Source organism: Nannospalax galili, unplaced genomic scaffold (assembly GCF_000622305.1).
Source record: "Nannospalax galili isolate Female #2095 unplaced genomic scaffold, S.galili_v1.0 scaffold128, whole genome shotgun sequence".
Taxonomy (NCBI): Eukaryota; Metazoa; Chordata; class Mammalia; order Rodentia; family Spalacidae; genus Nannospalax; species Nannospalax galili.
Window position 1 is genome coordinate 5,151,497 of NW_008360322.1, and position 14,599 is coordinate 5,166,095.

The window sequence follows — 14,599 nt, forward strand, 5'->3', positions numbered from 1 at the left end:
GAGGAGAAACACCTCCACTGTTTGAACTATCACCTTTACTCCTTTGTTTGTACCTTTCCTTGGGAGCCTGGACTCTCAACAAACTTTCCAAGGGCTGGGGATGTAGCTCAGTGTGGCAGGACTCTTTTTTAAGAAAACAAAAACAAAAAACAAAAAACAAAAAAAAAAACATACCCAAAGCTTTCAATTGAAGCCCCTAGCTCCTGTACTCAGGGCAAGGCCATTAATTAATTAATTAGCTCCATCATAATTTCCATCTGATGACTTAAACCCAGAGGACCAACTAACAGTAGCTCACAATCCTTGCAGCACAGCTGTGACAGGTAAACAACGGGGGCTTTCGCCTCATAATTAGTTCAAACACAATTTTTCCGTTTCTGAAGGATCAAGACCAACCAAAAACCAGGAGACTGGTCCAAAGCTCACAGGATGGGCCTGAGCTTAATATAGAGTCGGCTCCCAACTCCTGCTTTTTTCTACAGGTAATTTTAGTGGTGTTAATGTGATTGATTTCGGTTGGAGGAGAGAGGACACTCACATTTCCCAGGAGGTTCACCGTGGGTTTCATCATTGAAAGAGTTAAAGGCAAAGCAGAAGGGTAACCCCCTTTCAACTATCAGGCAAAGGTTTTCTTCCGCTCTCGGGGGAAAGCGGGAAAGCGTGTGTAAATCCCGGATGCTCTGAAAGGAATCTTCAACCTTCAGCGGGATCAATGCGTCAGCTTTCAAGTGAGTGCGTGCAGGCCTGGACCCCCGCGCACAGGCGGAGACCCCGCCCAGGCACACAGAGTAAATAGCAAACAGATGGTTGGCATGAGAAAGAACTCACTAGTCAGGGGACCGCCAGGGAAAACAGTTCCAGGCGGATGGTTTCCGAGAGGACCAACTGCTTTATCTTCGCTTGAAATGGTCATATTTTGTAAGCAGGAGTCCTTCCTGTGCAGGGATGCAGAGAGCCAAATCCCTCTCCCGGAAGGGGAATTCTTTGCCCAGAAAATTGCGGACCTAAGTGGGGACTCCTGGTCCACACCGTCCCTCCTTCACATCCCTAACATGCCGACTCTGGGCTCCCTAGATTTTTTACCCCTGCCTCCAAAATTTCCAAGCTCGCACTTGCTGTAGGCGCCGCGTGCATGCCGGGTTTAATCTGGAGACTCCAGGACCTTAGTTTGGGTTCAGATATTTGTTACGACGGCTTGATCGTCTCTTGCAGAGTCATTTCAGAGAGTGTCCCCAAAAGTCGTTCTTAACTCCTCCCCGCACAGGAAGCCTGGGCGGTGAGTTACTCATCACTAGGTGAAGGAGGGTACTCAGTACCTGACTTTTTCTGACAACACCTAAACAGGGCAGCACACACTCCAGTCAGTCACACTAATCCCAACAACCCCGCAGGACCTGTCCAGGTTGGGGTTTGATAGGAAGCTGCCTCTGGTACTGACCAAAGGGGAGCACGCCCTGGCATGCGGGGTCCGCCCTTCCTCCCAGTCTCTGGTGGGGCGGGGGTAGGTCTAGGCTGGATCTGGATCTGGTTAGGAGGGGAAAGCCTGGTCCCAGTCTTTCCAGGCCCCTGGAGGAGGAAAGACTGTACATAAGAGGTGGGACCGAGAGGGGTGTGTCTCATCCCCGCGCATCCTGCCCTCCGGGGTTTGACCCACTGCCGCTGTCTCTAGTCTCTCAAGTCGCGCCCGCCCCAGACTCCTGCCATGAGACCCCCTTCCAGCTCCGGCATCTATGTGAGCCGTGGAGTGGCCCTGCTGCTGGCCGGGCTGCTCATCGCGCTCCTGCTGGTGCTGGTTGTGCTAGCTGCACTGTACGGCAAGAGCGCGCGCGTGCAGCCATCCCAGCAGGACACTGTCCGGGTCCAGGAAGCCTCGTCGCTACCCCCTGGCGGGTGGGACCAGGTACCACCGACCCAGAGACCAGGCGCTGGACGTGAGCCGTCGGTGGCCACCACCCCGCAAGACTGGCGACCCCCGGAGCCCTGGGACCAGCTGCGCCTGCCGCCGTGGCTTGTGCCCCTTCACTATGATCTGCAGTTGTGGCCCCGGCTACGGCCCGATGATCTGCCCACGCCGAGCTTGACCTTCACCGGTCAGGTGAACATCACCATACGCTGCACAGTGGCCACCTCGCGATTGCTGCTGCATAGTCTCTTTCTGGATTATGAGCGCGTGGAAGTGCGGGGTCCCCTGGACCGGGAGACTAGGAACGCCACCCTGGGCAGCATGCGGGTGGATGATGTTTGGTTCCCGCTCCACACGCAATATATGGTACTGGAGCTCGGCCAGGCGCTGCAGCCGGGTAGTCGTTATGAGCTGTACCTCAGCTTCTCTGGCAAGGTGCTGCAGGAAGTCACAGAGGGGCTCTTCCTGAATGTCTACACCGACCAGGGCGAGCGCAGGTAAGAGCTGCAGCCCCGCATCCCCGCCCCAGCAAGATCCAAGAGTGCGCCTTCTGTTTAGAGAAAGATGTTTTCTCCTCTTCCAGAGCTAAAGGTGAAGCCTTCCTTATCCAATCCCCCCCCCCCCCCAACACACACACACAACTTCACTAAGAATAAAGACGCTTTGAGACCCAGGTCCCTCCTCTGGCTGCTTTTCAGCCCCACTCCAGCTATCTAATTTGTCCCATCCTTTGAGGTCGCGTCCCACTCATTTTCTTTAGAAACTTCTTTACCCAGAATTTTTTTCACCCTCTGAATCAGTCCCTTGCTACTCAAAGATTAGTTTTGGCCAACGGCGGCTTATTACAGCTTGTTAGAAATTCAAACTCTCGGACACTCCACCCCGCCCCCTTACCAAAGGGTTCAGAATCTGTGGGTTCTTCTGGCGTTAAAGCTGGAGAAGCAAGGAGGAAAGCATGCTTCCGGATTCTGTGGTTCTCTGCTCGCTAACTGCGCTCTGCTGTGTGTGTGTCGTCCCCCCACCCCGCCCCCCGGCCCAGGTAACTGCAGCTCCTGCAAAAAAATAAAAATAAAAAAGTAAAAAAAAATACCCCACATCAGGGATGCTTGTTCCCTTTGGTTTTTACTAAGGTTCTGCAAAAACTCAGAATCGTCCTTCATTTATCCCTGCCCCTGATTGCTTTGGGGGCCCACATCCCCTTTCTGTGGCCAGCGGTGGCATCCCCTGCGTTCTCCAGAGCTTTTGAGCCCGCTGCCCTTCTGGGATTCCTCTCCTGGAATTTGTGGCCGTGTGTTCCTAAACATTCGTTTGAGATAATGTCTCCCACCGGGAGTATTTCTAGCCCCTGCCCAAGAATCATCTCTTTCTATGGTCTGAGGCCCGACTACTGAAATCTTGCCAACACCCAGAAAATGGAAGATAACATATTTTCTTCCTTCCTTCCTTCCTTCCTTCCTTCCTTCCTTCCTTCCTTCCTTCCTTCCTTCCTTCCTCCCCCCCCTCTCAAAAAGCAGTGATCTTTTTGTTCATTCACACACTGGAGGAACATTTGCAATTTACACAACTGCATGCACTTTACTCCTTATTATTAGAGAAAATATTTGCAGATGCTGGGGGCAGGGGCACGGGATGGGGACAGGGCAGGAGACCACACCAAAGTACCCCCTAAAGCACCTTTTACACATTTTCTCCAAAGTTTCAATGGTTTTAAATAAGTTTAATGAGCTCCCTCAGAGGATATACAACCTGTAACTTTTAAAGGACAATATGATTGGTTTTCTTACAATGCATTAATTCTTGAAAATAACTTAAATTTGTCTCATAAGAATGACGTGTTACCTAACTTACAGGCACTGAGAACAATTTAAAATAAGCGTGTGCCTCAGTCCTGCAGAGGAAAGAACTGAAGCTATGCAGGCATCCGGCAGGCCTTTCTACTGTCTTGGCTTGTTTGACCATCCGTTCCTCATTTCTTAGTGGATCTATGACCCAGACAAGCTAACATGGGAGAGGAAAGTCCCTTTCCATTTTCCTACTATGTTAGTCAAATGGAAACCACATTTTCAGAAGATTGAAACTCAGACAGGGTTCTAGAATTGTGGTTTCTGAAGAACTGTTACCAGGAAGTTGATGATCCCTTGGGTCTCTCTGCCTCTGGAACCATAACATAGTTAGGCCTGAAATCAGAGCCACAAAGGACCTTAACAGAATGATGGCTTGAGGCAAGGTGAATTGTGGGAGCTCACCAGGCCCTAGTGTGAAAATGAGCTGTGTCAACTGAGCCCTTCACCTCCCTGAGTCTTTTTCTTAACTAGCAGAAAAGACATATTCACAACCAGCTTTGAGAGCATTATGACAATGCCACAAGAAAGGAGGTACATAGTGACAGGCACACAGCATGGGCAGTGCTACCTGTTATTGTTATCCAAACATGGAAACTGCCAACTTCCTGGTGTTTATGAGTCTAAGAGGGTTCCTAGCTGGGAAGGAGCAAGAAGCTACAGGACTGGGAGTTATCAGTTAACAGATGTAGAGTTTTAGTTTTGTGAGATGAAGAGTTCTGGACATTATTTGTACAAGGCATGGTTGTAATACTACTGGAATATACACTTTAAAATAGTTAAGACAATGATTATTTTTTATTCTTTGATAGTTTCATATGTGTATAATGAATTTTAGTCCTTTTCATCCTATTACCCTGTCTCATTCTCCTTCCTCCAGCCACTATTAACTGTCAGTCACCCCTTAGGGAGAGTGGGACCTCATGAGCCCTTCCTCCCTTCTAGAATGAAATGTTGATGGACTTAGTCTTGTGCAGGTCTTGTGCAGGCAAGCACAGATACAGTGAGTTCATGAGTGCATCAGCTATGTTATGTCCAGAAGACGCTGTTTCACAGCACTCCCCCCAAATCACTGACTCTTACATTCTTTCTACCTCCCGGTATCAGGGGTGTGTGTGTGTGTGTGTGTGTGTGTGTGTGTGTGTGTGTGTGTGTGTGTGGTATAGATGACCTGTTTAGGACTGAGCACAATACATTCTAGTATAGTCTGGTGCAATAGTGGCATGACTGTTATGGAATAACCAACCACTTTTTGGTCAAATTTAGGGCTTGATCCACAGGAAGGAACTCTTGCCTGGTACTGTGAACCTGGCCAAGAACCTATGGCTGGGGAGGTTGTAGGCCCTAGGAAAGAACCTACTAGAATTGTTTTGCTAAGTACACATGGTATTAAACTGCCTTCTAAATATTTGTCTCCATATCCATAGATTAGTACAGCTCTCAGTCTTCATCAGAGAAGTTCCTTTTTGCTGTGAACAGAGGTTAATACAGAGATTCACAACTGGTCACAGTGAAGAGAATGAGTCAATGTATTATGCTCAGTCCTAAACAGGTCATCTATAGCTCACACACACACACACACACACACACTGTTTTTGAGATTCCTCCTAGTTGTGTATATCAGTAATTCAAACCTTTGTAAGTATTGATTGATATTCCATTATGGGATATACTGCAATTTTAGTCATTTGCCCATGGATGGATATTTTGGTTGTTACTATTTTCTGCCTACTACAAATAAAGTTTCCATGAATAATTGTGTACAGGATTTTATGTGAATATACATTTCTATTTCTCTGGGATAGTTGTCCATAGTATAACTACTGGGTTATATGGTAGTGACATATTTCAGTTTTAATAAATTGCCAAATTGTTTTCCCAAGTGGCTATGCCATTTTGCACCCTCACCAGCAGAATGTGTTGGTGTGTACAGTGACATTTCATTGTAATTTTCATTTCTCCAATGGCTAATGGCATTAAACATCTTCCTGTGTGTTCATTCTGGATCTACATAGCATGTTCACTGCGATGTCTCCTTCTATCTTTGCCCATTTTCTATTTGAGTTAGTTTCACTACAGAATTCTGGCAGTTCCTTATGTATGCTAGATCTGAATTCTTTGTGATATATTTGGATCATGTTTTGGGAAACGTTTCTTAACACTACACTAACTTCTACTTTCTGAAGATTTTCTGACGGTTTTATTTTTTATTTAAAATTTTAAAAAATTGTTTATTTTTATTTTATGTGTATGAGTATTATGCCTGCATGCATGTAAGTGCACCCATGTCATGCAGTACCCACAGAGGATAGAAGAGAGCATCAAATTCCCTGGAACAGAAATTACAGATGGTTTTTAGCTGCTATGTGGGTACTGAGATTCAAACCCCAGTCTTCTGAAGCAAGAATGACCAAGGCTTTTAACCTCTGAGCCATCTCTTCAGTCCCTGACAATTTTATTTTTTATGTTTTACATTTAAATCCATAATCCATTTTGCATTAATTTTAATATAAATTAAGATGTTTAGGTCAAGGTTCATTTTTTTCCTTGGATATCCAGTTGCTGTAGCACCATCTGTGGGAAAGACTACTATTCCCCCTTGAATTGTTTTTGTATCTTTGTCAAAAATCCACCGGCTATAATGTGTGGGATTGTTACTGGGTTATTTGCCCCATTGATCTATGTGTCTGTGTTCCTTCCTGTACTGCATAGTCGTGATTAATGGATTACTATAGTTGTCTAAGTCTTGGTGTTGTCTTTTTCCATGTATTTTTTAGATATTTTAGTTCTTGTGATGTTCCATAGTATTTTACAGTATTCTATCTATCTATTTCTGTTAAATCTTGTTGGGACATTTTTTTTGAGACAGGGTCTCATGCCTAGGCTGGTCTCAAACTCTCTTTGTAGCCAAAGATGATCTTGAGCTTCAATTCTCTGGTCTCTACCTACCAAGTGTTGGAGTTACAGGCATGTGCTGTTATGTCAGGTTTTCATGCAGTACATGGGACTGCACCCAGTGCTTCGTGCATGCTACACAAGCACTCAACCAATTGAGCTAAGTCCTTAGTCCCTTATTAATGTCTTGATATGAGTTATGTTAAATATTTCAACAAATTTGGAGTGAATGGACACCTTTATTATGTTGAAGCTTCCAATCCATGAACACAAAATTCCCAGTTACTCAGATCTTTATTTATTTTGTTAGAATTTTATTATTTTTAGCCGGTCTACAATGAGTGTGCACAGTACAAACACTCCTTCTCCTTTGCTTCATAGGTATTCCATTTGTTTTCCTGTCTTATTGTGTTGGATAACACTCCTAGCACTATGTTAATCAAGAGTGTTAAGAATGAACATTCTTGAAATCTTAGCCTTGTACAATACAGTCAACGGACTTTCTACAAAGATGCAAGAGGAATTTGGTATGTGGAAGGTGATCTTTTCAACATATGGTGCTACAACAACTGGATATCCATAGACAAAAAAAAAAAAGTGAACCTTGACTTAAAACATCCTAATCTATAAAAATTAACTCAAAGTGGGTAATGGATTTAAGTGTAGCATACAAATCCTTTATGAGTTATGTTAGATTCAGACACAAATATTTAACTCTATTAGCACAATTATTAATTTATTTTGCATTTAAAATTTTTGTTTTTATGTATATGTTGCTACCATATTACAACACTGTTTTCTATGTTGATCTTATATCCCATGCCCTTGTTGGCTCCCTAAATCTAGAGTAATTTTTTTTATTCTTTTGGATTGTCTATATAGAACACCATATTATATGCAAGTAGGGCCAGTTTTATTTGTTCTATTCCAATCCATATGCCATTTAATTTCTTTTTATGTCTTCTTATACTAGCTAAAACTTTATGTTAAACAGGAGTGGTAAGAGTGAACATTCTTGCTTTTTTTCCTCTTCCTAAACTTAGGGGCAAATTTTTAGTCTCTCATTATTAAGTATGATTTTTATTTTAGGTTTTTATATAAGTTATCAAGTTAAGGAAGTTCCATTCATATTTTTTTCCAAGAAAATTTTTTTTCATGAATGGGTATTGAGTTTTATGAAACACTTTCTGCATCAATTATTGTGGTTATATGATTTTTCTTCTTTAGCCTGTTAATATAGTATATTATATAATGACTGAGTTTTGCATATTGATACAGCTTTAGGGACCTCTTCTTTGTGTTAGGAGCAGTTACTGGATGGTGAGGCTGGAAGGAGGAAGGCTTGGGGGGAAAGGGAAGAGGAAAATGGAGTGAGCAAGTGTCTTAACTTTCCAGCCTCCTACTTTTAATAAGCATGACCCTCAGACAAAGGAGTTTCTTAGGAAATGTTTCCATGGAAAAAGAGATGTAGAATGGGGATGTGGGGCTGGGAAGGGAAGGAAGAATCTCTAAGACATAAAATCAGATAGACCCTCTAGAAAAGTTCTGGAGGTAGTGAACCACACCGCAGAACTGTTGCCTATCACAAGCAAAGGAGAAGTGTTTGTATCCTCCGTGTTGGCTGTAGATTAGCACTGAGGCAAGGTTATTACCAGATATTGTGCTCTTTAGGGATGTGGTCAAGGCAGCTCCATGGGAGCCTTATTCTTCCCTTTGTAATTGTTAGGAGGCTCTGCAACAATTATGGCTTCTATTTCATGGAATAGAAGTCTCTTAAGTCATGGGCTCTAAATAGTGCAGGTGGTCCTTGTGATTCGATGGAGGCCTGAAGGGATCTAGAATTTCTCTTGGGAGTGGACAATACTGACTGGAAAGGTACAGAGATATCACTATGCCAAGAATAAACAGTCATTTTGAGGAATGCTATAAAAGTGACTGCCCAAGGTGGCTTCAAAGAGAGATTAGCCAGACTCAGATGACCTGCCAAACAAGCAAGAGCCCAGTTTATGGTCTCATCATGAGTGTGAACCACTGAGCCTTTATTATGAAGGAATGATTCACAAGTCACAGCAGTCCAGGGAATGCAACCATACCGATCTGATCAATATGAGTTCTCTCCTTTCATGAACTTTTCTCTTTCTTTTCCTTTTTGAATATGACATCTGGGTATAGAAAGAAGCATCTTAGATTTTATGTCCTAAAGAACTAAGTCCCTGAAAAGAAGTTTGGATTTTGAATCAATTTTTCCTTTGAACAAGATTGATTTAAACAGTACAACAAAGAAGCTCTAATTTATAAACTTGCATTTTTTTTCTGTGCCATAAGTGAAAATATGGATTTTAGAGTATGAAGAAATTGGTTTAAGACTGTTTTATACATCTGAGTTTTGGAAAGTAAATTTTGATGAGGGCTTTTGGTCCTCTCCAAGAAAAATAAGTTTCTCACCCAGTACAAATGACTTGAGTTATGACTTTATGTTTCATCCAAGGCTAAGCAATTATCAAGCACTCCATAAAACATTGTGCTACTAATGATGCTTTGTACCAAGTGCATAGGAATCCATTGCAGAGGACAGTCCTAGACTGAAGGACATTTATTTAACTGGTGAATAGCTTCATCATTTGATAATACATGCACTGGGAAATTTTTTTAAGTCTTTTTTTTCTGGCAAGTACTATACAAATCAATCAAACATTCTGAGCTACAGAATAGCTATGAATTGAACCTGACCATTTTAAGAAGAGTCGCGTTATGAAAGGTAAAATTAGTTCTAGTCTAAGAATATTAGGGATCATGTTCTATTTCTGCCCCTTTAGGATGAGCTTGGGCCCCATAAAAGACCCTTGTTTATAGCTCTAATCCTAATGAATAAGTGGGAGCCCTGGGGGTCCCTTCACTGGGGTGATAGTATAATAATATTAGTTATAACATTTTTTTTTGCTTCCACACCTTCACTGAGTGCAAGACCCATGTACGTTAAGGACGGATGTTAGAAGCATAGCATCTAACGTTCTGCAAAAAGATTTTTTAAAATTTTGTTTTGAGACAGGCTCTTGCTGTCCAGCCCAGGCTGGCCTCCAAGTTATCATCCCCCTGCCTCCTTCCAAGTGCTGGGGAAAAATAATTTTTTAAAAAATACCAATTACTATGGTCATCTCCTTCTGTTGTAGCATAAATGTGGAGAAGTTTGGAGAGAAGTGCAGATATCTTGGTTTCCTCTCTTATTTTAGGGTGAACACATACAGTCTTAGACCATTAATTATGATTTCCTCTGTGGGATTTTTTCCTTGCAGAATTCTTTGTTTAGTTTAATTTTCCATTTTATTTTCAACAGAGATGATTCTATTGTTCTTAATAAAGATGGTCTTACCTTTTAGTTTATTTAGGTGATTTTTAGTTTTCTTTGCCTTTTTCCAATGTCTAGCGTCTCCAGAAAAATGTTTAAAAGAAAAAAAAAGTGCAGCTATCTTAGTCTCCTCTCTTACTTTAGGGTGAAAACATTCAGTGTTAGTGGTTTCCTCTGTGGATTCTTTTTCTTGTACATTTCTTTGATTAGATTATTTCTATTTCTCATTTTCTGAGTTTGTCAGGGGTGGATGACAGATCCTGTCAAATCTTGTTCTGTACATATTGAGTGGATCATTTGGGTTTTCCTCAGCTGGGTAAGATGCTAAATTATAGTGATTTTTTTTTTTGAGACAGGGTTTTCCCATAGCCCCAGCTGGCCTAGAACTTGCTAGGTAGACTAGGCTGGAGCTCACAGAGATCCCACCTGCCTCTGCCTCCCGAGTGCTGGGATTTAAAGGCATACACCACCATACCCAGCAATTTTCTTAAAATAAATTGTTTCTATTTCTATAATAAATGACACTTGGTTTTGATATGTTGGCCTTATTATACGTTATTGGACTTGTTTTGTTAAAAATTTATTCCTAATTTTTTTCCTGTTATGTTCATAGAGATGCTGTCACATTGCAATTGCTGGCCTCTTGCAGTGTCTTTATCTATCTATGGTAGCAAAGTATAACGCTGGATTTAAAGAATGAGTTCAGAACTATTTTTTCCAATTTTTAGAAAAAGTATTTGTGCAACATTGTATTTTTTTCTTAAATGCCTGAGGGAAATTCACCAACGAGGCCACCTGTATCTATGATTTCTTTGTGGAATGGTTTTAAACTACAAGTTAAATTTATTTAGTAAATGTAGGGTTATTTAGCATATTTACTCCTTTTTGAGTGAGTTCAAGTAGTTTGTGTCTTTCAAGGAATTTTCCCATTTAATCAAAGATTTCAAATTTACAAGTATGAAGTTACCCAAGGAGTTGTTTTAATGTCTGTGGATCTATGATGATACCATTTCTTTCATTCCCAATAGTGGCAAATTATGTCTTCTTTATTTGGGAGCTGGAGCCCTGGTCTGGTACCAGCTTACAATTTAGGAGTTGTAGAAACTTTCAGGGTCTCAGCTTTGATGACTATAAATTAGGGTGGCACTCTCCAAGGTCCTTTCCATTTCTAATAGTGGATAAGTTTGATCAGTCTTCTTAGAGATTTATATGTAGCCAACATTTGGTCTGATTGATTTTCTGGTTTGTTTGTTTGTTTCCATTTAATTTCAATGACGTATTTTGATCTTTATTATTTCCTTTTTTTTTACTTTGGAATTCATTTTCTTTTCATATTCTTGACATGAGGGTATGTCTCCCAATTGGCTAGTTCCTCCAAGGGCCGGGGCTGTCACAGAGCATGGACTACTGGGGGACTGGTGGGAGCCATCTTGGGACGGAAGCCGCTAGTGTGTGTGGTGTGGGTACGGCACAGCAGCTCAAGGACAGAATGGACTGACTCTTATGGACCTGGGGCGAGATCGCTGGCCCCAGAGGCATGAGCGAATCCTAGCGGTGACTATGGGCGTGGTACAGTCTGATATGGTGGGCTCCTAGCCACGGTGCAGGGCTAGGCACTGGGTACTCATTCTTTTGTAAGTTAATAAATGCACATGAAGATATGTTATATGGTTTGCTTGATAGCACAGGAGAGAGACCCAGAGGGAATTTGGGGGGCAAAATATTAATTTAATATCTTCCTTTTTAGAATGGGCACTTAGTCTTATAAATTTCCCACTATTACTATAGCAGCCTGACACAAATGACATTTTATTGTTTCCTTATTTTTATTCAGTTCAGAATACTTTCAATTTCTTTACTTGTTATTCAGAGCTTTATTTACAAATATTTGAGCATTTTCTTATTTTTACTGAGTGACCAACATTGAAGTTCTTATGTTGTGTGTTGTATTTTGCTGTGCTGATTTAAAGAAACCTATTTCAGATAGACACTGAAGTGCTTTGGTGATCCTTCTAATCCTCTTCAGCCTTATTTTTAAGCTCTTTACAAACAATTATACAATTGTTTTTACACTAGGGCCTCTTTATTTTACTACCCAGACATTATCTTCCTGACCTCAGTCTAATAATCCTCTGTTTAATATTCTGGTGATTTCTGTTGTCTGGGTAGTGAGAACCAAACAGTACTTAGTACTGTGCGAGCCCTGGTGATTGTTCAGCTTACCATGGGGCTCGTCCCATCCCTATGTCTTTTCTTTGTCTGATCTCCCAAATTACAGATTAAAGCATACCTCATAATGCAGTAAAAATAAATTTTTTCCCACTGTCTCCTTACAATTTAGTGTTGCTTATTTAAGTCTTCTTTAATTAGTTTTAGGAAGATCTTCTACCTCCTTAGGAAGGTTTTATACACATGCATACTTTGATGTGTTTACTCCTAATTATTTCATCTCTTTAGACTATGGAAACTAGAGCATTGATTCTGGTCACCTCTGTCACTTACTTGTTGTTTAAGTTCCTAGAAACTAAGGGTTCATATCTGCTAATTACTATGGTATGGTAGGGTCTCCTAAGTCCTTTTCCACTTTTTTCTTTTTGAAAGTTTTTTATTATCTTTATTCACTTTGTGTGGAGGTCAGAGGACAACTTAGGAAAGTCAGTTCTTTCCTTCCACCTTGTGGGTCCTGAGGATAGAACTCAGGTCATCAGGCTTGGTGGCAAGGGCTTTTGTCCACTGAGCCATCTCACTGGTGCCCACTTTTTGAAAAAAAATATTTATTGTTTTTTAAATTTTATTTTATTTTATGTGTATGAGTGTATTGCCTGCATGTAGGTAAGTGTACCCATGTCATGTAATGCTTGCAGAGGACAGAAGAGGCCATCAGATCCCCCTGGAACTGGAGTTAGGACAGTTTTTAGCTGTCATGTTGGTGCTGGGATTCAAACCTGGGTCTTTTGCAAGAACAATCAGTATTCTTAACCACTGAGCCATCTCTCCATCCCCGGTGCCCACTTTTTATACAACCATACTCTTAAAGTCTTAGGGAATATTCTTGAGTTTTTGATCATGGTATTCACCGATAAAAGGTAAGAAGTAACTACTAGATGTTTAGACAACAGAAAACAGAAAGACGAAGAGAAGTACTGACAGAATAGTTGTAGAAAATTTGGATCTCTATTGAGGAGACATAAAGGTGAGAGAAGCATACTTAAAATCAAGCAGCGAGAACACAGCATTGGAAAAGACTTTCTTGAAGTTGCTTTTTTATGCTGGGAAATCTAGCAGAGTGCCGAGGGTATGACACACTCTCAAAATAGAAAATTGAGCAATGCTAGGAAAGAATTTGCATGTCTCAAAACAAGGTCAGTGAACTGCAGTGCCAGGCATGTGATGTTGATGTCCTAGAGGGGAAAGGTAATTTCCTTGCCTGTATGGGTATGAAACTCATATACCATGTGATAGAGTAGTTTTCTCTGGTAAGTGATTTTGCTATTCAAAGATGTACATCCTGTATCTTTTTAAAACAAATGTAATTAACATATGGTGAAAGCATACCTCAATGCACCAACAATACAATTTTGTTTCCCCCACTGTTCTTTTACAGTTTAGTGGGTAGAATGATCTTTCTTATTTTCATATGAGGACTCTAGCAGCCCATAATTCCGTTTATTCTTAAGTGAAAGATGATCGACAATCACTATTACAAATATAGTCAGAGGCAAAACTGAGAAAATATGGCTTATACACACTGAACTATTTGCTGTTGATTCTCCTCCCTCCCCTTCATCTTTCCTTCCTATTCCAGGACTTGATTCATGGATGACACCTGCAGCAGGGCAGGGAAAGTGGTTTTCCATCTCTCTACTTCATGCCTCCACTCTTCCCTGCCCAACTTAATAGCTGCTGTTTCAACATCATAGAGTCCAGTGGGACAGACACTCTTCCCTTGGGGAAGAGTCACAGTAGAGTTACACACTACCTCCCACTTGAACTAGTGCTCTGTCATTTGTTGCACTCTGGCCTAGCAGACACCTTTTTCTCTAGGACATTTATCATCTCTTTAGACACTTGTTAGCTTTCTTGCCATTTCTGTTTCTTCAATAATTCCCTTGACTCAGCAGGAACTTCTCTTGCTGCTCCACAGGTTTCTTCACTGTCACTGGTACCTCAACCCCTGACATCAAGTAATGTATCTTTAAGCTGCTTTAGCTTCTTCCGGGTGGCTCTGTTGGACAAAACCCAACCAAATCCGCACACTGGCTCACACTGTCGTGGGCCTCAAAGCTCTTCTGAGGAATACTCACCCTTCCCTTGCCTAGGGCTTCCAGGTGCCCCGAGGCAACAGTATTCTGGATCTGCCTGAAAAGCAGTCAGCAGTTCAGTTGCCTCTTAGGTCCCCACTGGGTAGGAGTAGGACCATGGTTCAGTGTCAGTTTCAGTTCTAAGAGTGAAAGCACCAGCCTCCAAGTCTTTCAGCTTTAAGAAATACACATGCTGGCCAGGTGTGGTGGCGCATGCCTGTAGTCCCAGCACTTGGGAGGCAGAGGCAGGTGAATCTCTGTGAGTTCCAGGCCAGCTGGGGCTACAGAGGGACCCTGTTTCAAAAAGACCAAA

The 14,599-nt window shown here is 41.9% G+C and overlaps 1 protein-coding gene across 1 annotated transcript in view; it reads left to right on the forward strand.

Annotated features, from left to right (window-relative positions):
• Nucleotides 1-1,702: 1,702 nt before the first annotated feature.
• Nucleotides 1,703-14,599, forward strand: part of Lvrn (laeverin) — an 87,393-nt gene continuing 74,496 nt past the window's right edge. The window contains exon 1 of the mRNA XM_008825276.3: nucleotides 1,703-2,400. Within this exon, the coding sequence (XP_008823498.1) occupies nucleotides 1,703-2,400 (698 nt within the window). The remainder of the gene's footprint in view (nucleotides 2,401-14,599) is intronic.